General features: G+C 38.9%; 3 protein-coding genes across 4 annotated transcripts; 2 read left to right on the top strand and 1 right to left on the bottom strand.

Annotated features, from left to right (window-relative positions):
* Window positions 1-12: 12 nt before the first annotated feature.
* LOC142960541 (uncharacterized) lies at window positions 13-4,701 on the bottom strand. The gene is made up of 11 exons (XM_076102419.1): window positions 4,440-4,701; window positions 2,959-3,007; window positions 2,653-2,696; window positions 2,404-2,437; window positions 1,959-1,993; window positions 1,832-1,873; window positions 1,708-1,729; window positions 1,537-1,589; window positions 1,353-1,412; window positions 1,185-1,244; window positions 13-184 (listed from the first exon to the last, which is right to left on the bottom strand). The coding sequence occupies exons 1-11, from the start codon at window positions 4,540-4,542 to the stop codon at window positions 141-143; spliced, it is 546 nt and encodes a 181-aa protein (XP_075958534.1). The 5' UTR covers window positions 4,543-4,701; the 3' UTR covers window positions 13-140.
* Window positions 4,702-7,545: 2,844 nt separating this feature from the next.
* Window positions 7,546-16,745, top strand: kctd7 (potassium channel tetramerization domain containing 7). The gene is made up of 4 exons (XM_076102649.1): window positions 7,546-8,325; window positions 9,793-9,962; window positions 12,808-12,986; window positions 14,008-16,745. Exons 1-4 carry the CDS (start codon window positions 8,011-8,013, stop codon window positions 14,382-14,384), a joined length of 1,041 nt encoding a protein of 346 aa, XP_075958764.1. The 5' UTR covers window positions 7,546-8,010; the 3' UTR covers window positions 14,385-16,745.
* Window positions 16,746-22,892: 6,147 nt separating this feature from the next.
* LOC142960275 (G protein-activated inward rectifier potassium channel 2-like) lies at window positions 22,893-25,285 on the top strand. 2 transcript variants are annotated; one of them, XM_076102051.1, is made up of 3 exons: window positions 22,893-23,790; window positions 24,933-25,173; window positions 25,228-25,285. In XM_076102051.1, the coding sequence occupies exons 1-3, from the start codon at window positions 22,893-22,895 to the stop codon at window positions 25,283-25,285; spliced, it is 1,197 nt and encodes a 398-aa protein (XP_075958166.1). The 2 variants fall into 2 exon arrangements, with proteins under 2 accessions (XP_075958166.1, XP_075958165.1); XM_076102050.1 differs by having other exon boundaries at window positions 24,933-25,285.
* Window positions 25,286-25,341: the final 56 nt, after the last annotated feature.

The following is a 25,341-nucleotide window of genomic DNA, read 5'->3' as shown; positions in this document are numbered from 1 at the left end:
TTGAACACGCAATCGAGGTATGAGCATTTTATTCACATAATTTTATTCACATCATTGGCAAATGAAAAAACAACTTCAGTGCAGCTTCAGTTTGACAGAAAGTTCAGAGTGCAGGCCGATGTTTTCTGGCGGCGTCCACATCAGGTGCCGTCTTCATTCACATAATCCGGCTCATCTGCAATAACTAATTACAAAAAACAATTTTATTTTCAATCAAAATTCAATCATTTATTCTTCCTGTAAAACAAAATTATGAATTTTGTTATAATGTAAGCTAGTACCAACCAGCTCCAACCAATAATACATAAATACTATGGTTGTAACAATACACGTATTCGTATTGAACCGTTCGGTATGAGGCTCACGGTTCGGTACGCATTACGAACCGGACAATACGTTTGAATAATACTATTGCATTTAGAAAATGCAGAAGCTTAAATTGTGGGAAATTTAATGTTCTCTCGTGGAGGCACTGCGCTCAACAAGGTAACAAGACAACGTGCTGCCTGACACTTAGCAGGAAAACCAACAGCAGCACACGCGCTACAAACTCTCCCCGCAGTGTTCAAACAGGGCTAAAGGTATATGATCTCTCGCCTCCTCCAAAGATCAGAGAGAGTGTGACCTTTCACAGAAGCACAACAGCAGCCCACATGTTAAAGACAACAGGAGTTGCTGCAGCTTCCTGTACACAAATGAATCCAGCATTGTTCAAAGTAAGCTAAGAACATTCTTTATGATGGCGTTTCTGCTTTTTTGCTGTATTGAACCGAACCGTGGCACCACTGTGTCGTATTGAACCGAACCGAGAATTTTGTGAACCTTTACACTCCTAATAAAGACACATCCACACTGAAAAAAAAACAGGAAAGCAGAAAATCTTCACATTTCAGAGGCTGCAATCAGAGAACCATTTGTATTTGTACCTCGCTAGAGACATATTTGGCTTTTTCATTCTTTGATTGTTTTGGTTGTATTGACTCTTATGGCATAAATGGATGTGAGGTTTTTTATTTTTTATTTTGGAAGCACAATTTTGGCTCCTAGAGTAGCCTATGTCTATAATAATAATAATACATTATTCTGCTTGGGTATTTGGGATTTAGGTGTTCCCCAATTACAAATAAACACAAAACCATAGAATATACTGTTATTAATAAATAAATATTATTTATGACACTCACTGTCTTTTTGCTCCTGCACAACTTGGTCCAGAAACTCTGAGTTCTCGTAGTCGTCCTCGTCTGTTTGGTGAAACAGCAGTTTGAATGAGTCGGAACTTTAGCGTCTGATTATTTGATTATTTGATTTTTTTTTTTATGTCATTGTTTTGATTAAAGGATTGAACTAACCATCTTTACTCGATAATGAAGTGTGGATGTTAGCATAGACACCTGGAGTCTGATCAGCATCTATAAAAGTATATAATGAATGTTAAAGCAAAGACATAAACATATTTTCAAGTCTTTTAAAAGTACGTCAATGCATTTCACATTTTATTTCATGTAGTTTATAGGGTAAAGTACAGATGCTCACCAGTTATTCTTGCGCTCTGTTCATTTTCATACACTGAGATTGCGAGTGGAGCTCTATAAGACGATACACAAATATATGACTTATTCTTTTTTTTACATATATTAAAAACATTTTTGGATACAACATATTTTTTAATGAGAAAATATAGAAAAAAACAGCTTCAAAACTTACACATATGTGTGTTCCTCGCTTTCTGTTTTGGATGCAGCACAGTAATGACACACGTGTGAAAAATTACCAACACTTAAAGATACCTGTATTTATCGTGTGTGTGTGTGTGTGTGTGTGTATTTACCATTTGAGATATTTTGATAGTCTGACTGTTCATCCATTACAGCTGGAGCACAAAGTCATTCAATTTAAACCTCTTGCAGATTAAAGTGTTGAGATCTTTGACATGAGAATGAACATGAGGATCTTACCTGTTGAAAAGTCCTCAAATTCCTCTCGTGTTTCACTGAAAAACAAATATATTTATAGTTTTATGTCAAGACAAACCTTTGAGTTTATTTTTGGATTATGTGCCATATTTTGAATCTCCCCACAGAGAAGAAGCGCCTCAATAAAAAAAGAAACTGTTCTCACGCTAAAATCACAAAGTGTTGTCTTTACATTTTTTTATTTGTGTACAGATCAAAACAAAAGAGATAAAACGAGTTAATTAGTGATATTTTATTAGTGTTTCTAGGTGTTTTCTTTTCTTTCTTTTTTTTACGTTGAACAGAGTCAGGCTCGCTATTTCCCCCTGTTCTCTCCAGCTTATTCAGCTTATTAAGCATAAGCGTATTCCCGTATAAAATACTGAACTGCTCCTTTAAAGATACATTAGTGGCTGCAAGATTAGCTGATGTGTGTCAGAATACATACGCTGTGGTTGAAGTGATCTGATTGGCTCTGGTGACTGAAAAATAAAACGGCAAAATGGTGTCAAAGTTCAGTTAAATACAGTTCTGGAAGTAGTCAGAAAAGTAACTTAAGCTGTCAGACAAATGTAGTGCAGGAAAAAGTATGTCTCTAATAATAACGAAGTAAAGCAGAAGTATCTCAAATTTATACTTAAACACACGTACTGTAAAATTGAATGTGAATAATGAACAGAAATGAATCCTCACTTGCCTGTTTTTGATTGCGTCACAGCAAACACACTTCCCCCACGATGACTGTCGGGATATAGTTTAACATGGATGTATTAAGAGAAAACATCCCCTGTGTTACCTGTATAACATTCTATATGTTCTATACACTTAATACATTTTACATAACTGGGAGATGAAAACCTTTTCTTGAGTCCATATGGTGTCAATCATATATATCATCAGTAAGAAGCAGCTTCATTTTAATTGTGATGAACGTTTACAACAGACCGGTAATAATTTCCCTTAATAAAGACTTGAGAATGTGAAACAAATACTCGACACTCACAACGTTTGCGGGTTGTATATTTGATGTTGATGCTCCTCGTGTATGATCTCTGCAAGGAATACAAAGCAGATGAAATGGTAGCGTGTGATACTTCTAACCCACAGTATTATTCAACACTTTGATCAAATCTGCCTCTGAAGACAGACGTGTGTGCAGTATGTAAACAAACAGGACTGAGTGATTTATACAGGTTAGTAAGAGCTCATTTTAGAAAGTGGAAAATGTTTGTGGCGTTCCATTTGAAGCGCCTCGGGGCCTCTGTAGCTTATCAGAGCATCGGCTTTACGTGTGTTTCCATGCGTCTCTTCTTATGTGTTTCAAGTTGCATATAAATAAGAAACCTCAATAAAAATGCTTGAAATGAAATAGCGGACAAACAGTGTTTCCTCTTTGCTGAGGTGGAAAAGTTGGAACAGACTTAGCGAATAAATGATGACGTACAGTTGAAGCCAGTGGAGGAATATGACTTAAGTACATTTACTCAATTACTGTACTTAAGTACAAATATGGGGTTCTTGTACTTTACTTTTCTAATTTTGCTCCACTGTGTTTATCTGACACATTTAGTTACTTTACAAATATAATATTTGCACACAAAACAAGTTATACAAGTTTATAAAATATGTTTTGTTATTAATTAAACTACCCAACAGTTAAGTACAGCTGAAACGATTAGTCGATGAATCAATTAACAAATTGACAGAAAGATAATCTGCTTTTTTCATGTAAAAACATTTCATGGTTTCTGCTTCACAAACATAAAAATTACTTTTCATTTAATAATGTTAATAATTGTAATGTATTAGTGATAATGTTGAGCTTTGAACTGTTTGTTGGACAAAACAAATATTCAAATACTCAGGTTAAGTACAAGTACGTCTGTCAACTGTATTTAAAAAGGCACTCCATACGATTTAAGTTCCAGTTGATTTAGAATTTCTATTGGAGTAAAAACAATCGAATTTTTCTCAGGGTTTAGCCGTCTGGAGTCTTGGGCCGTGTCCGGAATAACATACCAACATATTGATTTTTCCAGGAAAGTCGCCACTGACACCCATTGTAACATTGCAAATATATTGGAACACTTTCATCAGTGGACCGTTGGCTCATTCACCATTGTGTCACCTCCTTTGGCGATAGATATAGGAACTTAACAGCCATTTATCTACATGAAAATCTTTGCAATTGCCACTTTAAACACAATACTTGAGTAAATATACTTAGTTTGATTCAACCGCTGGTAAAAAACTCTTTCGAGCATCTCTGCTTGCTTGCTCCGTTTACGGCGTAGGCATAATGATGATAATACAGAGGACACATACTAACTTGAGCACAAATTGAAAAGTTGTTTCCCCAAAAATGTAGCCTGTAGATACAGTTAAACAGCCCACACTTGACTCAGATTGAGTAGTTCTGCCTGCAGCATGCACATGTCACACATTATCACACTGGTCCAGCCTCTGAGGGATAAATGAACTTACTGGATTTCTTCTTGCATCGCAGGCAGAGAACAGACAGTAGACTTAACCACATCACTGACACGACAGTCAGGGCTGCAGCCAGCAGACTGAAGTTTCCGATCATACCTAAAAGACACAGAAGCAGAAAGAAATTTAAAAAAATTTAAAACCCATGATGGGAGCTCAACGTGGACTGACTTTAGCTGCCGTCTACAGGTCAACTATCAACAGTTATTCTCTGTCATGGTTGAAGTGGCTGATGTTTTCCTGTTAACAAGGCCGAGCGGTCCACAGGATGTGGTTGTCCAAAACAAAACTGAAACCTGGTTTACCCCCTTTGTGTACGAGACTTACACTTCTACAGTGCAGTGCACTGCCATTTAAGAAGCATCAGTAGTGGAAAGTCAGTACAAGTTCAATGTACTTGTACTTTGCTTGTGTTTCCATTTTATGCAACTTTGCACTTCACGCTCCATGTTAGAGGTAAATATTGTACTTTTTACTCCACTACATTTGTCTGACAGCTTTAGTTACTTTTCATTGTACAGTTTCTCATTCCCTTCCTGTCCAGGGAAAACGATGTATCTCCAGACAGTAAACTGAAGGATGAAGTCACAGACGTTCGGTACCAATGACGCTCTGGGGCGGTTGGGGCTCTCTCCTGCTCCTCTGTAAATCATACTTCTACTATATTTCAGATGGAAAGAGTGTACTGCTTACTCAGCTACATTTATTTGATAACTTAAGTTACTTTGCCGATTTAGATTATTAACCCAAAGTATAAACAACTAAGAAATAATAAAATAATAAAATACTCAATTACAAGTAAAAGTCTGGAATTCAAAATGTTACCAAGTAAAGAAGTATTAGCAGCAAAATATACCTAATCAAAAGTAAAACTACTCATTATGCAGGATGGCTCTTTTCACAGTGTTACATCATTATAGAATATTATATTATACAGAAGCCCTGAGAGGCTGCTCTATTCTCTAATTCTGATCTATTTGTTTCTACTCCTGTGTACATGACTAAAGAACAGGCTGTGAATAAAAGTTTGGGTGGGATTCTTTAGTTGTCAAGATCATTTTTCAGTGTTTGTTGTTGTAATACTCATTTCGGGTGAGTTTTAATTTCTCCACGCACTCTAAACAAAAGCAACATATACTGTGTGTTAGGAAGCTACTTCAATTAAAACTTATCTGGAAGAAAACATGAATGCATTTCGTCCAATATAGAGCATTGGGTAGTGGTGAACACCAGCCTCTTGTGGCCGGAATGTAGAAAATAAATCACCTGCCAAAACTAGTTTTTTCAGCATGTTTTAAGGAACAATTTCAGAAAGTTAGATTCTCTTTTATTCACCTGTCCTTAAGTCATAAGCAGTAAAGAAAACAGTTTAGATCCGACTCAGGGCTTCTATACCAACAAGTACATGTAGGAACATTTTAATGTTGTAGTTCGTCAATGTGGAGAAAATTTGATACCAGATAGAGATTCTAGATTAGTAGTATAGAACTAAATCATATCATACAAACATATCATGTGTTTATGATGAAAAGTACCTAACAGTGCCATATGACTGTAATGGAGTATAAAGTACAACATTTCCCTCTGAAATTTAGTGAAGAAGAAATGGATCTACTCAAGAAAAGTACAAGTACCTCAAAATTGTTCTTAAGTACACTTGAGTTTTTGGTTTCAGTGAAATCAAACAAGTAGCCCAGAATTTAATGTATTTCCACTCCTTGAATGCTGGACGAAGTATTGAGAAATAGAAGCAGTATTTATCACACTATAAAAATACTACAGTATAAGTAAAAATCCTGCATTCATTATTTTACAGGTAAAAGTACACCAAGTGTTGGCATCAAAACGTACTTGAAGCACAAGTCATAAGGCAACAGAATGGTCCCTTTCATTCTGTAGTGTTATATCATCGGACTATTACTGCTAATGCATTAATTAAGAGCATGATAATGAGCTTGTGTTTGCTGGTTGAGAAGGAAATAAGTGTAACTATAAAAACTGTTAGTTCAATCTAAAATAATGTATTATTTTTATGAGCTCTTCATATGTTTGTATGTAACTAATAAGTAGTATTGGTAGTAACATACCTCTGTGAAAATACAAATACTTCAAGTCAAAGATATGCTATTACTACAGGAGTAGAAGTATTCTGATCATTTAGTAAAAGCAGCAGTACCAGACTATGAAAATACTCCATCACAAGTAAAAGTATATAGGCTATTACTTTAGTTCAAGTATAGGAATTACAGGCATAAGTACTCAGGTCAAACACACACATTTTAAGATAATATTAGACATCAAATATGATGCTTTAACTCACTCAAATGACAGATTTCCGATAAGCTTTCAGTGGTCCGGCTGCCTTCATTCTTCAGACAATAGCAGCAGCGCAAACTGTTCTTCCTCATTCAACAACTCGCCACATCCGTCAAACTCAAGACGGAGACGATCTATACAATCTGTGTGTGGTCAGATGAGTGGGCAAGAAAATGTCACTCTGGTTCAACTGCTTGTACTGTTTTTTTCATCTGATTCATTCCGAGCTCTTTAGTGATGTTTTTAAAGGGACCAATGTTGCTCTGCAGATGTTGTTATTCGCAGTGGTGGACGAAATAGCAATACCTCTTTCTAAAAAATACTGTTACAAATATACGTATAATGGAAAAATGTGCTTAAAGTATTGAAATAAATGTAAATATATATAAATGTTTTTAAATTGTACTGTAAAAACAGTTTGCTGCTAATCTAGTTAATTTATGAAAAATAATGTGAAACACAATAATCTGTAGGCTCTATAAAATGCTGTATGATTTGTTGAAGACATTGTCATGGACTCGAGCATTGCTCAACGAAACCGTCTGACCAATCAGCTACCATGACCCTCCACAGACCCCATATAGCAACGTGAAAGAAGTATTCAGAAAAGTTACATTACAGAACTATTATGATCAAAATATACTTATAGTACTAAAATAAATAGTCTCCATTATGCAGTATGGCCCATTTCAGAATAATGTACAATAAATTACTTGATTATAAATATTGATTCATTCATATGTTGATCAATTTAATGTTGAAGCTGTTAAAGGTGGAGCTAATTTCAACTATACTGCTGGTTTAATCTATACTAACACATCATCATATATCATCAACATTCATTTATTTTTTTATTTCATCTCGTAGTGGATTTTAATCCCACGCGGTCCAAGAGCGCACTCTGACGTGATGACGTCACAGCACGTATGAGCGATGACTGCTGACAGCACGGGCACGTAGCACACCCACAGCACGGATAGGCCCAGAAGAGTCCAGTTTAGACTGCGAACCCAAAAACACGATGGACCTTGTAGTTCTTTAATTTTAAATTACTGAAAGCGGAATGTCCGCTGTGAAGGCGGGGTTGTTTGGTTCCTGCAGCTGCTCGCGCTCCACCCTCTGGAGTTGTTGTTGTTGTTGTTTTTATTATTAATATTATTAAAGAGTCGCAGCGCTGTGGCTCGTGCTGCTGTCATCCCTGCCCTGATTTTTTCGGTGCCGCCGCCCGACAGTTGGCTCGAACGCGCGCATGCAGCAGAATGGCTCGAGCGCTTCCAACGCTTCCAACGGTTCCAACGGCCGCCAGGCTCTGTCCTTCAGCCCGCTGCCTGCAGCCACCACTACGCGGGTGAGGCGGTTCATTCAGGAGAGACGGACGCTGCCTCTACCCAGAGTGATGGTGGTATTCTCGGCCGCGGGGGACACCGAGAAACCGGGCGATGCTGCCATGTCAAGCTCGGACTCCGCTGCGGAGGAGGACTTCCGAAAGCCGGCCTCCCCAGCGCCGAGCTTCGCCCTCAGCAAGAAGCCGCTCCGCTCCTCGCTCAACACGCCGGAGCAGGAGGTAGGACAGGCCGCTATACCGGACTGTTATACCGGGGTAAAAATCACGTTCAACCGGGCACACAAACACGGTACTTAAACACCAGTGGAAGAAGTAGAAATTACTCTGATACAAATATATATATATACTAGCTGGTAGCAAGGGAAACAATCAATCTTAATTATAATAATAGCCTACACCGTTTATTTATATATATATTTGTATTAATAATCTAAAACCTGTAATAAGTGCAGTAGAGTGTGACGTATCTGAGATGTACTGCAGTAGAAGTAACAGTATAATGTAGCAGTAAATGAAAATACTCAAATAAAGTACCTAAAAAAAAAAAAAAAAAAAAGCTGTTTTCCACAACACCACACAAATATTACAAATAGAGAAAGTACAAATACACTATATTTAAGTTTCCATATGACTGTTTTAACTATGCACAAAACATAATTTCGCAGCCAGGTATTTACTGTCATATGGCTATTTATACAGGGGTCAGAGGTCGGGTGAGCCGGCTGGGCCCTGTCGTGATTGGCTGTCAGGTGTGTCACATGACTCGAGGTAACGAGCCACCACGTGATGCAGCGAAACAATCCTCTTACTTCTGTGGTCTGACAGTAAAGCCAAAGAGAGGGCAATCACAGATATTTGTATAATAATATATAACTTAAATTGGTCTGATGATCAACTAGATACTACTTTAAACCTAGTGTAGGTCCGAGTAGACATATATCAATTAACTCCTATAATTCAGTACCAGTCAGTATACAAGGAGGAACCAAATATATAACATATATTTCAAGAACATGTTCTAAAAGTACACCTTTACTTACTTGTATAGGTGAAATAGACATATATTACCTAAAAAATACTAAGAAAAATGAAGCAAATCATTTTCTTACACTGTACATTTATTTTAATGTTTGTACATTTTATCTTTGAGTTGCTTTTATGGAGGCTATATACAGGCTAAGAATTAATACATTTAACCACCACAGTTCTGCATGTTTTAAAAGCATCAAGTCTTTAAAGTCCACTAAACATACACCAGTCTACTTTATAGGCAAATTTAAAGTCTTCATATCCTAAAACAAAACAAATTAAAAAACACAAAACTGTCCTCGGACCACACACCTTTCAAACTGTTTAAATATGTGTGGTGTGGTTGTATAACAGACCTGCGATATCACCTTAAATCACGATTAATCTTCACATTTACCTCGTTAACCATTAATAAAAGAATACTTTATTAAATACACCTGTGCACAAGATTCTCTGTCCTTACTAACATAGTCAGCAGTTAAGATCCTTCTTGTAGGTATTTGTTTGTTGTAAAATAGGCGTATTTTTCCCATAACTTCTCTAGCGAAATATGTAACATAATAAATTTGTTTGGGTAGCGCTTTTATGTCTTCTTGTTTTTTTTTATGGTGTGTAACAAACATTACAGTCTCACTTTTATTTCCATATTTTCTCTAGTTTCCAGAGGTCATCTCTCTGAACGTTGGGGGCACGTACTTCACCACCCGCCTGTCCACACTGCGGCGATACGAGGACACCATGTTGGCCGCCATGTTCAGCGGGCGTCACCACATCCCACGTGATGCCGAGGGACGCTACTTCATCGACCGGGACGGGACATATTTTGCGTGAGTCGCACTGCGTGTATATGAACAGTGGATTATGCTATTGATTCAATCGACCTTACTGTACAGTCAGATGGATGACAGGACTTCTCTATATGTTCAAAAGGTCTTTCATGCTGTTGAGTTGTAGAAGGCCCTCTTTAAAAGTAGAAGCTGGAATATTAACAGGCAACGTGTTGCTTTAGCAAAACTCTTTCAACTTCCCAATACAAGTAGGTTAGTCCAGGGTTAGCACTGCTGGAATATCAGCTGACCATACTGACAAATCCCAGTTTAACCCTCTTCAATCTCACCACTAAGCAGACTGCAGGTGGCCCAAAGAAAAGCAGACGGACTCAATATTTAGAGCCCGATTGCACTGTTTCGGTTCAATAATCATCATGGGAAACACATTCAAAACCCAATGTTTGAGACATTTAATTCTTCTTCTTTTCGGGCCCAAACTATTCCAAATAATACATTTGGTGTCTGAATTATACTGTTGTTATTTTTTTTTATCTCTAGTAAAAATAGACATTATTAAAGAAAAGGAGAAAAAGATCAATATAATTGCTGATTCCAAACTTTTTCAACGGTAGTGTACACATGTATTTACCTGTTCATAATATTTTCTTATGAGTGTGTCAGAAAAACTTTGGAGATTGTGAGGTCTGTAAATGGCAACCGAGAGAAAGCTGAGCATACTAAAAGCTCACTCTCAATCTGAAAGGGTTTCTTAAAGCCGTAGATGGCAGCTCATTAGTTTCTGACAGGTATCCATGAGCCTCTCTGACTTCTGTTAGTGCTGTAAACTCTTTTACATATCTAGTTCTGTGCTTGTTTGCTGATATGCCTGCACCGGATAGTTACAAAATGTGGTGTTATTCTGCATTGGTAAGGGGTTGGATAGCCAGCGGAAACTGGCAAACGAAAACAAAGGTGCAGCTAATTAATAGTATTGAGCCGTGTGCATTGTCTCCCTCAGCAACTGACGGTCTTCACACAGATTTGTACTTAAACTAAACTTTTTGTTCTAAACTTTTACCACTGAGACTCCAGCCTAAACAAATCCTATTTAACTGAGAGGAAAGCTTATTTTTAATAACAGTAGATTTCCTCAGCCCACAAACTGCTACTGTTTACACACATTTGTATACACTCATTTACATTTATACTTTTCTTTATCTCTCATTTGTATTTATACTTTTCTAATTTGCCTATTGCACCGCATGTTTGCATCTTGTTATTGTACTTTGCATCTGTTGTGTAGTTTGAATGTTGCATTGTTCCTTGTTTTTGTAGACCAGGAGAACCACTATGTGTACTCTACTGAATACAGATGGATGACACTCAAGTCTCTCTTATCTCATCGTAGACATAAAGCCTGCAACACAGAACAATTAACATGAAGTGCAGAGATGAACAGACAATAATGTATAATATGACATTTAATTGTACATTAACTGAAATTGACATCTGGCTGTAATGGCTGCGTAGATACAGGACTTCTTTTGTCAGAGCATTTGATTTATTGATTGCTGTCGGGATGTAACCAGAACAACATTTATTTTTAAAACCACTGCCCACCCTAGCTTTAAGAGATGTCCAAAGTGATTACAATTCATCCTGAGGGAACATGAACGTCTGGACCAAGTTTCATGGCAATGATCCATCCAATAGTTGTCGACGGTTCACTCAAAACCATCAAACGTCAAGCTCATGGTGGCGCTAGAGGAAAAGTCAGAGGATCACCACGGTCAGTAGGCGTCATCGTCTGTGCAGCGTTTTATAAGATATTTAAGTCTGGACTAAAGTGGGCCGCTAGTGTTGCTGAAAGGCAAAAGCAAATCGCTTTAAATATGAACGTGATAAGAAGCTGAGTCAAGGCGTATGACTTATGTAAGCAGGAAGTTGAGGTGAGGTCAGTTCTGTATGAATGTGTCTGAGCGAGGGGGGTTTGTATGAAAGATTTATACACAAGGAGCTAGCAGAATGAGATAGGGGAGTTATGTAGCGATACAAAGTACTAAAACCCAGACACTCAGAAGAAGCCTTTTCATGTGGGGCATAAACACTGGTCTTTAAAGCCAACCTTGTGTTTTTGTGGCTATTGTCTTTGCTGGAAAATAAATCTTCCAAGTTGCTGTTGTGTTAAACACTGCAGCAGCTTTTTTTTCTCCTCCAGGAGTTCTCTATTTTTCTGCATTAATTTTATCCTCAATGTTTACAAGCCCTCCAGGTTCTGCTGCAATGAAGCAGAACATCTGCTTCATTGGCCGAGTATGTTACTGCATTAACAGAGATACAAAAATTGTCAGTATGGTCATCTGATATTCCAGTCGTGCTAACCCTGAACTAACCTACTTTTATTGTGTTTTATAAGTTTAAAGACGAGTTTTGCTAAAGCGACACGTTGCCTGTTAATTCCAGCATGCTACCGGCTGCATTATTGTGCACTTGAGCCTGAAACAGGAACCTGTTCTATATAAATCGGCACACATTTTGATGCTAAGTTTCCGATACCCGGAACTAACAGCGATCCATGAAAAAGGAAACACAGGAAAGCCCCTGATACCAAAAGAGAGTCGAGTTGAACCGAACCGTGCAGTGGAAATGAAGCATTCGTCTCTCTGGTTGAACCATTGTACAGCGATCTGTTGTAAAGAGGACTTTCGACAACCTAAAAGCATGAAAGTTCATTCATCAATACAAAGTAGTCCTCTCAGACATCTGTCTGGACCCAATCAAGCTTTTGTGGCAGGAGATTACAAACGTTTCAACAGTAGTGTTTTGGTATAAACGACATCAGAGCAGAGTCGGATTCATCGGGTAGGAACATAGTCTGAACGGGATTTGTTTCCATTTAAAGGGACATCCTGAACTTCTTGCGAGAAGGCGAGCTTCCTCACAGGGACCGGGTGCGAGCGGTGCACAGAGAGGCTCAGTACTACGCCCTCGGCCCGCTGCTGGACAGCCTGGAGGACACGCAGCCGCTCACCGGGGAGAAAGTTCGGCAGGCTTTCCTTGACCTGATGCCCTACTACCGAGGTACCTGGAGTCTGTCTCCCTCACAGGATGAAGGATGATGGGTGTTAATGTTAAAGGCTGAGGATAATTATTTCAAAGTGGGGCTGTGACGTTACTGTGTGTGACGTGAAACTACATTAAAATAAATCCTATATATGAGACTAATTGGCCGGTCAGCTGTCACGGCCGATCAGCTGATAAACGATCGCTGTGTCTCTAATGACTTTGATACTGAATAAAACTTAAAAACACGATGATTCTCAAGCAAGTTCTGCAGTTATGAGGAGCGTCTTTTACAGCGATGTTCACTCGGGATGGATGTCGGAGATAATGATATCCTCGGAAGATGTACGTCACACTTAGTCTGAAAATAATGTCTATCATGTCTGTGTGTCTGCTCCTATGGTCTCATAGGCCTAATACAGTCCAATTAAAGTCTAGATATACACACGCGGGGAACATAAATTCAGAATTCCTAGTGATAATTAAAATAAATGGACAAAGAGTGGTGACTCCACCAAAAACTGTCAAATCTGAATCAGCTTTCAGCATTTGTAGCGTAAAAAAATAGCTTAAACTCAAAAGATTCAATTGAGTTCTTAATACAGAGACGATGATGTAGAGAGAACCAACATGCAAAATACCATGACAACAAACTGATGGTAAGTGGTCTGAAGAGAGTAGTCCACATACAGTGTAAGGGGAATGATAATGATGCATAATTCATATAAATTCATTCATTCATTCAAAATGAAACACAAGAGAGAGCTCCACACTGATTATGCAAACACAGATTTGGTTTGTAGGTGGGTGGCTCACAGCTACAGTACATAATAAACAGACTTTGCTCTGTTTACACATGTTTTACATATTTCTACAATTTTATGTAAGTCAGGAAAATTACAACTAGATAAGGATATCATGGTGTGATTAAGACGAGGTTTGATTTATGTGCAAACAAAACACATTGTTTGCTGAGCAGCATAAAAACACGAATGAGTCTTTTTAACATGTCATTATTATTTAACTGTTTTCATTCCAGACAATCTGGAGCGTATTGTGGAAATTGCCAAACTGAGGGCCATGCAGAAGAAGGCACGCTTTGCCAAGCTGAAGATCTGCGTCTACAAGGAGGAGATGCCCATCACGCCGTACGAGCGTCCTCTTTTTAACTCTCTGCGCTTCGAGCGCTCGGACAGCGAGGCCAAGCTCTTCGAGCACCACTGCGAGGTGGACGTTTCCTTCGGACCCTGGGAGGCGGTGGCGGACGTTTACGACCTGCTGCACTGCATCGTCAGTGACCTGGACGAGCGCGGCATCACTGCCGAGCAGCAGTGCATCGGCGTCTGTGACAAGCACCTCATCAACCATTACTACTGCAAGAGGCCCATCTACGAGTTCAAGATCACGTGGTGGTGAAGTATGGAGGGAGGCGGTCGGGGCCGATGGGACCAAAACGCAAAAGGATGGATGTTCCCCTTTTTACTACAACTCGACCGATATTGGTTTTTGTATTGAAGTTGCCAATATTTTGTGCTGATGTCTTTAAAATGTGACCCTTTAAATCATGCTTCGACATATAAGTATTCTGTTCCCCCAACATATTTTTATTTTATTTTCAAAATGAATAACACAAATTAAGCTCAGCTGCTAGTTTATTAAGGGCACCTATAATGCAGTCTAATACAACAGTCCTGTATTACATCTTTAATTCAAAACAGCTTCAACTAAAACTTAATGAAGGGGGATTTACTGCAGGACTGTTGTTTTAGACTTCATTCATTTGATTTAAATCGGTCTAATTAACTGGTAACTGAGTGTAAATACCAAAGCAATACTACTACTTTACAGAGTAACATAACAACACTTAAAAGTCCTGTTTTTGCTGACCTCCTTTGGTTTAACTTCTCCCCTTGATGCAGTGATGTAAAGGTGTACTCCAGGACCTTGTGACATCACTTCTGACCACAACCAATAATTATGAGAAAGACATGAAACAGGTGTAAAAATGTACATCCTACCCTATTTCTATCCTTAAAGTAATTGTTCACCCAAAACATCATACATTATCGTACTCGTCACCTTCCTTCGGCTCTCTATGGTCCCAGAAATACATTTTCCATTGAATAACGTTTAGGAACAATGGAGGCTTATCACCTACAGAACGACAGACGGCACAAAAAAGGTTACTTTCAGAAACTTCCTGTGCAGCTTAATCAAAGTCTTGTATCCTTTCGTGGGCTCACGGAAATCCAAACAAAACTATTTTTGCTATGATGTTTGTAAACAAAGCATTTTTTTAGATTATCCTCCTCGGAAATGCTGCACGGGACGATTAATACCCTTTTTTGCTTTCTTTTGGACAGATTCTGTCAAAGTCTGTTTGCACTGATATGCTTTTATTTTTTTCAGGCGCTCCTTAATTCGATAATAAACTATTTCTTGGACCAATGAGAGTTAGGGAGGTGATTGCTTTATGCGCTTCAGGCTGCTTTTGGGTGCACTATTCCTTTAAGTTACTATTCAAAGGTCTAACATTAAATTATGATATTAAGGGTACGTTTCAGACGGGTTTTGGTTGCACACAGAGTCCAGCACAGTAGTGCATATTTAGCTAAAGCACTTTTCATTTGTAGGAGAAAATACATTTCCTCTTACAAATATTACGTAGTCCTTTAAGGCACAGAACCTCGACCCAAAAAGTGTCTTTTTAGACTTCAAATTTATTTTTTCTATTTCCAACTTGCATGTGTAAAAACTACAAAGACTGTTTGTTGGAGTTCTTTGGCTGAACATATCCAGTTGTGGACACATTGACGAAGGAGTGAAGCTGCAAGAACTCTAAAGCCTGAGATGAGATCAGAAGTGGGTCCCATGACCGTTAATCTAATTTAAAAGTCAATCCTGCCCATTGTCCTTTATGATTATTTTTTAAATTTAATACCTTAACGTTTCCCCAGCTTTGCCCTAACCTGGATTTGTACGTGATTGGTCTCACCACATTTCCAGAGCAAAGAAATGACCTTGTAGTAAATATTGAATATTGTAAGTAAGTAAAGTCTGAAGTCAAATCTGTATTTTTTAGGAATAAATTTAGTTTCAGGATGCAGATTAACTGTTTAACCTGTTCCCTTTTGGATAAACAGAGTATATTTTAATTACGCAGCCTCCTGAGGAGCTTGTTTTTAAAGATGTGAGAAATGTTCAGGTGGTATCCATTTTGTCGGTCTTCACATTTTACACGTTTTGCTCAAAGTTGCCGGAGATTGAAGGTAGCTGAAGTTTTTGCACACTAATCTAAAATACAGCCGTTTACATATTAGTTCGTTGTTTCTGTATAATATTTATTATAGTCACTGTCACAGAGAGAATCAATAGTTTTTATTCTTTGTCAGCTTCATTCCACCTTTAAGTTAAATGTTATTTCCTACTGTACTTGATAATGAAGTCGAGCACTTTGTGATTGTAACCGATATATGATTTTATTTTACCTCAAGTGAAAGTATCTGACAAACAACGATAGAAAGCAACAAGTACATTTATAACATGCTTATTTTGTTGTACTTCTAACAGATAAATGCAGGAGAGATGCAACACAGCTAATCATTGTTTGCACTGTTATGTTTGCAATCGTTTTATATTGTTATTTATCTGTTTCTGTTAGCTTCTAGGAAGCTATCGTTCCACTGTATTATTTGGGTTTAGTTTGTTTGCAGTGAAAAAGAAATGTCATTTTTATTATTTATGGTAAAAGTAAAAAATAACTGTTAAATGCTTTTACGATGTGTCCTTTTATTTATAAAAGCATCTGGAACTCTTTTTACAGGTTTTTACTGTGAAATAACCAGAGGGAGCTGAAAATCAATCAATGAAATTACCTTAAAACGTCGGTCGGCACTAAAGACCAGAAGTTTGAAGGAAGTACAAGAAGCAGTGATGGAAATACAATATTTTACTAAAGTAAAAGCAGTAACACCACCATGTAGAAATACTCTGATACAAGTAAAAGTTCTGCTTTCAAAATCTTACTTAGAAAAAAAGCTCAAAAATATTAGCATCAAACTTTAAGTTTGAAAGTTTGGCGTTCCTACTCAGATCCACGCTCTCAATGAAAATGTGATCGATACTGTCCATCGTTACCAAGCATTTTATTTGATCAGAAAGCAGATTTTCCTACAAAACTAACATTGAAATTTGTGCTCAAAAACTAAAAATTCAAATAGTTTTCATCTAAAAGACCATGCTGGTTCCACTTACTGATATTTTTAGCTATAACACGGCTCTCAACTAAAAACTACTGAACGAATAGCCACAAAGTTGTAAGTACATTTGTGGTAACTATACTAACTGCTGTCTCTTTTACCATAGGTCTTGATCTCAACGAGACTTCTTAAACTAATAAAGCTTAATAAAATGTACTAACTAACAGGTGAAGTCAATAGATAGGCATGTTAAGTTAATGGCTGGAGGTTCCCACTGGTGTGAACTGGAGATCAGCACCATGGAGAGCTCCAACACAGTCTGCACCCTTAAAGGCAGGGTTGGTAATCTTGAGAAACTAGCAAGAGTACGCTGGATTAAAAATAAAAATCATCCAACTGGAAAACCCAGACCAGTGCTGCCGACTCTTTTATAATTACAGTAGTCAGCAGCACCAGCTCCAAAAGCTGCTAAATCTAGCAAGAAAGTCGCCAAGTCGGCAGCACCGACAGCCCGTCCTTTTAGGCCTTCCTCCAAAGCCACGCCCACACAATTATCACAATGAACGTAAACATATAATTATGAATGTAAACAAAGAACATGGCTATTGTAAATACTCACAGCTGTTAAGCAATGAGAATACAAGCTGACAGGTTGTCCGACCCTTTAATTCGGGCCAAATGGACTCATTACAGTCCTTCCACAGATACTGGATTTTTTTTAATTTTTTTTTTGGAGCATTTCATTTATTGAGTGTTGTCAGAATATAATGATATAAAAAATGTTTTTGAAGAAGATTACCAACCCTGCCTTTAAATGAAAGTATAAGTACCACAAAATTGCACTTGAGTAAAAGTACTTAGTTACTTTCCAGCACTGCCTGCTTGTAATAAACAGGAATAATAACAGTAAGTATACTGTACACTGTATTCTGTCTTGCCACCACACATGTCTCCGCCTCCCTCTCTCTCTCTCTCTCCCCCTCCTCTCTCTCTCTCTCTCTCTCTCTCTCTCTCTCTCTCTCTCTCTCTCTCTCTCTCTCTCTCTCAGTGTTCTCCTTTGTCTCTCTCCCATCTGAGGGGTGGAGGCTGACTGCTCGATGCCTTTTTCTGTGTTGAGGATGGAGGAAAGAGGGAGTTAGTGACTATTCTTCAGTCGGTTTTTGTAGAGAGCGACTTGATAATCACATCCTATAAACCCGAGCTGGGACATTTTCTTCATGGGACCAAACCGGCTTCAAAAATGACTCGGGGAGTGAATCTGCTGCGCAAGGTATTAATGCACCTTTTCTTCCTTTTCCTGGTAGCGATACTGATGATAGCTTGTAATGAAATCATCTGTTATCTGTTACACGGTGGGGGGTGGATAGTTACATAACAGTGCGAGGCGAATCAGGAATTAATTAAGAATTATTACATGCATGAAATATTAATTGTAGGCTAGAGCAGGCTGTTTCTTTCCCCCTTCTTCCTGTTGATGGAGGGGAAATAAGCAGCCGGTTATAGATTGAGTAAGAAGACGTGTTGAAGAGAGAGAGAGACAAGAAAAAAAATGTTCCGGGCTGTAAGAGCCCGCAGGCCCCGCCGGCCCTCACAGCACCACAGGAGAACACCAGAAACGGGTGCTTACTGGCGCGTTAAAAGAAAAGAAAGTAGAGAAACAAAACGTAAAATGAAGATTGTTATTAGATTAGTTAATCTCCAGCCTGTTAGTTTGCTCTCCGCTTCCTTGCACCTGATAGCAGCACCCCCCATCATTTAGCCTAGCCTTGCTCGATAACAAAACGCTGCTCTTATGCTCATTGTATGTGCAGGTAAATCCCCCAAAACACAGGTGGTCTCCATTAACAGGCTGACAAGGTGGGCCACTTTGTTAGCTTTGGTATCCTCTAACCAGCTAAATCGGGACAGTTATCAAAAAAAGAAAAGCCTATGATGTATCAAATTTAAGTATCGTCAGGAAAATATACTTAAAGTAGTAAAAGTTTTTTAATTTTTTAAATGGATTAAAAATACATTTAAATTATTAAGAACAAATACAGCAAATCATCACATTTTGAGAAGCTAAATAAAGGAGATATTTAGCATTTTTGCATAAATACATAAGTAGTTATCTAATTAGTCAGTTATAAACTTATTTTACACCAATGTTTACAGAAGGACTATAACTATAATAATAAGTTAATATGTAGGCTGCAACCTTAAGTGAATCATCTCTAATAAAATCAGTAATCTTAAACATTATTATACTTCTAAAACCCAATTATTCTACAATTTTGCTAATGTCTTTTAATAAATGCAGTTTTTCTCTAAAAAGATCTGACACGGTGTAATACAATAGTTTTGTTGTTTCCCACGACAATCGTTTCATCTTTGATAACACAAAACCTAAGTATAATTTTAAGGTACCTGTGTTCCATTTTATGCAACTTCATGCTTCACTTCACTACATCTTGACAAATATTGTACTTTTTTATGGACAAAATATTTGAGTAAATATGATGCATTATGGATTAATTATAGATTAATTGTAAGATTGCTCAACAGTATAAAACGTAGTTAAAAATTAGCTACATTTTGACATGCTACAACATGAAATGCCGCTCACACAGTACGTAATCCAATAATTCTGCTGCCTGCTTTTACTGTGATATTTAAATTACATAATACATCTCTAGTTCTACTTGTAAGGCTTTGAATGCAGGACTTTTACTTGCAGTGGAGTAATTTTACCCTGGGGGGTTTTTCCACTTTTTCCACCTCTGTTGTAAGGTGTGTATTGTGAATACTTTTTCCACCTCTGTATATCACCTAAATCTGTTAGCACAAAGCAGTAGTTCTTGACAGTCACTGAAGTGTTATTGTAGTGTTCTACGTATAATACTTTCGTATTCTACAAGGTTTATTTATTTTTCATTTTACAACACAGGATTGCACATTGAAATGTAAGTTGTAGCTCCTTCATGCTACACACACATCGAATATATATGCAAATAATTAAATCAGAATAGAATGGAATGAAATAAAATGAAACAATATACAGTTATGCGTATATGTAATCATGTTTAAATAATACGCCTACCCTTTTTTCTGATCTGCTCTTGTTGTAATTTGCACTTCCTGAACCGATGCTTCACATTAAACGCCTCCAGGGTTGAATGCCACAGGGATCATTTCCTTCCCTGATAGATTTTTAATGTGAAACAAACCCACACATTTCCTGTTAAAGGGTCAAAAATACATGTTCTCACTTACCCCTAGTCTGTTTCATTTTCCTCTTTATTGTATGTGTACATGTATAGTGGGGGAAGTGATCCTTTAATCAAAGTGGATGGTCATACAGCTTGCTTTTGGATAATTTGGCTCAATGTACCATAATGATGAACAGCACTACATTGTTTTATATCAACAACAGTGGCTAATTATGTTGTCTTTTTTTACAATCAGTTGTTAAATGCGGTTGGTCTTGATCCATCTGACGACCATTCTTCCCTGAGATCTAAAGAGCTAAAAGAAATAAGATAAGATGCTAAGATTTCAACACCATTTCTTTGAGATGTCCCTGCTGCCTGTGCTCAGCTGTTGGCGTGTGCCTAAAAATAGCATGTGTCCTCTTGTGGCTCGATTTTGGATCCACATCCGGATATAGCTACCTGGTTAACGGCCTCCTCTACACAGCAGAGATGAATCAGAATCAATATCATGAACAAGTGTCTACTCATCGATAGACTTTCTCTAGAGTTCATCCAACACGATGCCTGTGTGCACCACATCTGGCTGCAGGACAAGTACATTGTTCAGCATAGATGCACATTGGTGAAACAGGCCTTTTCAAATTTTTTCGAGTCGTGTTTCTTACCATCCATCAAATTGAAGTGCTCTTCTCGCTCTGTTTTTGGTCTCCACCATCTCCTAAGGGAAATATCTGGCACTTTAACTGCTAAATGCTCCATTGTGTTCACCTGTTAATCTTTTATCTAGTCTGTGCAGGTAGTGGAGGTTTTTTTTCGAGCTTTTCCGCTTGAAAGCTTCTGCTGTGGTCGAAAAAGGCACTATGGGAGCTGTGAGAGAGGCCATAAAACCCAAACAATAAAATGAAACACGTTAAAAATGTATTGTAGCCGAGGGGAAATACAGAGTCAGATGATGATAACGCCTTTCACATGCACATAGTTCTTTAATCCATTGTTAAAGCAACAAGGAACCTTCATTTTGTGTTGATTTTGGCGGCCACCACATGAAAGATCCGTTCTTTACTGCTTTCTTTCTTCAATTCTTTTCTTTTTTCTCTTTGCTGATCCTGCCACAGTATCAGCCATAACCACAAAATATAACGTCAAAGGGAAAAATCTCCTCCTGCTTCCTTTTAACTGGCTAACATACTTCTTACTGCCAAAGTTTGCCTTTGAGAACTCAAACGTCTGCTCTTCTGGTCTTCGTGCCGTAAGTCGTTTCGTCTGATTTTGCGGGGAATCTGCCCCAGGGGCACATTTTGTTTTTCCTGGGCATTGGCTTACGATGATATTCTTATCCTAACCCTAACCAATCTCACTCCACGTGTCTCAGCCTACACAATCCAACCAACGAAGGCAATGAGGGCTAGCCAGGTAGCGTAGGGCGGGTCATGCCTTCCGAAAGAAAAAGAAAAACAACAAATTCCTGATTACTGTAGAGAAGTCTCCTCACTCATAGTCTTGTTTGCTTATAGGCCATATAGTAGAGGCACCAGTGTTCTATTTAACAACCAGTTAAAACTCTTTTTAGTAACTTTAATATAAAGATATCAACTAGCTTTAATTAATTTCTTCGCTACATCTTGTGAGAGTCAACTACAACATTAGTACTATTAATTATATTGGCTTTTATAGTTTCTTTACAGTCAGTGCCATAATAATCATAATAAACATGCTCTGTACGCCTGTATACTCATGTTTCCATTCACAGATATTCATTTATCTATTAACTATTACAAAATAACAACCAGATCGTTTCACAAATAGCAGCTTCATGCACAAAGCAGATACACCAGCACATTGTTCCTCCTCTCCGGCCCTCTGAAACAGCACGAAACAGACAACTGTTATCCAACGCTTGTGCGCAGCCTCATCCGGTACATTCCTGCTGTATCGTGAGTACTTCGGTAGACTGTTGCCATGGAAACCAGCCCTGCTTAAGCTCCTAATATTCTCCGGTGAACGGAGAGCAGAACGGCTTCAACACAGCCGTGTGTTCCAGTGGTAATAACCCACCGATGGCGGCTCTGGCAATGTGCACAGTAAAGACATCAGAGGTGTCAAATGACTATTCTGCTGTATTTAATAGGCTTCAGGTTTATTTTATTGTTTTATTGTTTATTTTTCCACTGGAACATGTACTGACATCAGTGGTACTCACATCTTTTACTTGAGTAAAACTACCAATACCACGATGTAAAATTACTCTGTTACAAGTAAAAGTTCTGCATTCAAAATCTTACTAAAAGTACAAAAGTATTAGAATCAAAACATACTTAAAGTACCAAAAGTAAAAGTGTTCATAACAATATTTTTCTCCAAAGCGTAGTGAAGTAAAAGTGTAAAGTAGCTTAAAATGGAAATACTCCAAATTGTCCTGAAGTACGCATGTGCTTGTGTACATATACTCTCTTGCTCTTGCACTTTTCTAACTGTCACTACTAATTACCACCATGTTTCTTCTCTGAAAAGGCTTGAATCCACCTAGAAAGCACATGGAGCAGGATGTGGAGAGCCCGGCCATCATCAAAAAGCCTAAGTTGCCAAAGCAGGCCCGTGAGGACCTGCCTAAACAGCTGTCAGAGAAGGAACGGGCAAAGAGGTTCCAGCGGTACGTCCGGAAAGACGGGAAGTGCAACGTCCGTCACGGTAATGTTCGAGAGACGTACCGCTATCTGACAGACATTTTCACCACGCTGGTAGATCTCAAATGGGGGTTAAACCTGTTCATTTTTGTCCTGGTGTACACCGTGACGTGGCTCTTCTTCGGCTTCATGTGGTGGCTTATTGCGTACCTTCGGGGCGACCTGGAGCACTTATCAGACAACCAGTGGACTCCATGTGTCAATAACCTTAATTCGTTTGTATCAGCTTTTCTGTTCTCCATTGAGACAGAGACCACCATCGGTTATGGGTACAGAGTCATCACGGACAAATGCCCCGAGGGGATCCTTCTGCTTCTGATTCAGTCAGTGCTGGGATCTATCGTGAACGCCTTCATGGTGGGTTGCATGTTTGTTAAGATTTCACAGCCCAAGAAGCGGGCTGAGACACTAGTGTTTTCCACCAAAGCGGTCATCTCAATGAGAGATGGACGGCTGTGCCTGATGTTCAGAGTCGGAGACCTCCGGAACTCGCACATCGTGGAGGCTTCAATCAGAGCCAAGCTTATAAAGTCCAAGCAGACCAAGGAAGGGGAGTTCATCCCTTTGAACCAGACGGACATAAATGTGGGTTACAACACGGGAGATGACAGGCTCTTCCTGGTGTCGCCACTCATCATCTGCCATGAGATAAACCAGAACAGCCCCTTCTGGGAGATCTCGCAAGCCCATCTGACCAGGGACGATCTGGAGATTGTTGTGATTCTAGAGGGGATGGTGGAGGCCACAGGTGAGTGTCATCAAATGTTATTATGCATATGTTACAATAATGTGTTCAGTGGATTTAAACGACGCTAAACCACCATATAAGCGCAGTGCGGAGGGAGGGCTTGAGCTCGGATGATCACACACACACAGAGGGAGAGTGACTTCATTCGCTGCTTGTGTAGACATTACTCCACTATATCTCCACGTAAAAAACAGTTGTTTGCTGCTTTTTTAATGTTCAGAATGTCACAAAGAGAACCTTTAACAGTGTTACACAGTACCTTTCATCCCACATGAACCCGTATACACAACCCTGATCATTTCTTTTGAATTTACGCTCAGGCTGGAGGAATGGTAATATATATCTGTCAGTTGATCCATCACTTTGGTCCTGACCAAACTCTGAACTCTTCCTTTAAGACAGACACGTATTGTCTCCAGAATGAATCATACTTACTTTGGTAATCTCCTGACCTTTCCTGCAGCGCCACCATGACGTTGACATTTGTGGTTTTGAGTGAAATGTCTCGATAACTATTGGATAGATTTGCACAAACTCAAGTACGCACTTTAGTTCCTCCTTCAGGATGAATTGTAAAAACTCCTCTGACTTTTCCTTGAGCACCATCATCAGGTCAAAGTTTTAAATTGTCCACTTCTTGAGGTACAGTATGGTGACAGTTCATTCCATCATTACTGAAGTGTGGCCAGTAAGTCAGACTTTCAGTAGTAGCATACACCTCTTAGCAGCTGTCATGTAGCCGAACATTATAGGTTCACAATTGATCAAGTCTTTCTTCAAACAATAGTTAAGGGCCCATTTATTCATTGAAACAGGTTTGCTTGCTGTAATCATTCCTCGAGCAAGCCCAATTTTATCTTGTTGTCGTGCTGCTTTCATGTTTGGTAATCATCTCAGATCCTGAAAGCCTGTTCATGACCAGGTGCCACCCCCTCCGAATATCACTCACAAAGAAGCAAAAAAAGAAAAGAGAACAAATGATTTTTTTACCAGGAGTTTGGTTCATAACAATATCCTGCAGCTCAATTGTTTGTCTGCACATGCATGGGTACATTTGTATGAATCGACCCTCTAATGTGGCTCAATCTGTTTCAATAATTCTTTATACCACAACTGTTAATGCTTTATTGTTGTGTCTCCAGGCATGACGTGCCAGGCGAGGAGTTCATATGTCAGCAGTGAGATCAAGTGGGGCTACCGCTTCACACCGGTCCTGACGCTGGAGGACGGTTTCTACGAGGTGGACTACAACAGCTTCCACGATATATACGAAACCAACACACCTGCCTGCAGTGCCAAAGAGCTTGCTGATATGACCAACCGCGCCCGCCTGCCCCTCACCTGGTCACTGGCCAGTAGGCTGAGCCAGCAGGGGCTGCCAGAGTCCGAGCGGGAGGGCAAGGAGACCAAGACCAGCCTGGACAACCAGGTGAAGAGCCAGCCGACCGAGAAGAACGGGGACGTTACCAACATAGAGAGCGAGTCCAAAGTGTGATAGTTTAAAGAAAGACGGCAAGTTTGAGGTCCATATGAGATTATTGTGTGCTGTAC

This window comes from Anarhichas minor, unplaced genomic scaffold (genome assembly GCF_050575085.1).
Source record: "Anarhichas minor isolate MPS153535 unplaced genomic scaffold, ASM5057508v1 ptg000027l, whole genome shotgun sequence".
In the NCBI taxonomy this organism is placed as follows: domain Eukaryota; kingdom Metazoa; phylum Chordata; class Actinopteri; order Perciformes; family Anarhichadidae; genus Anarhichas; species Anarhichas minor.
This window is presented reverse-complemented; position numbering and strand designations above follow the sequence as displayed.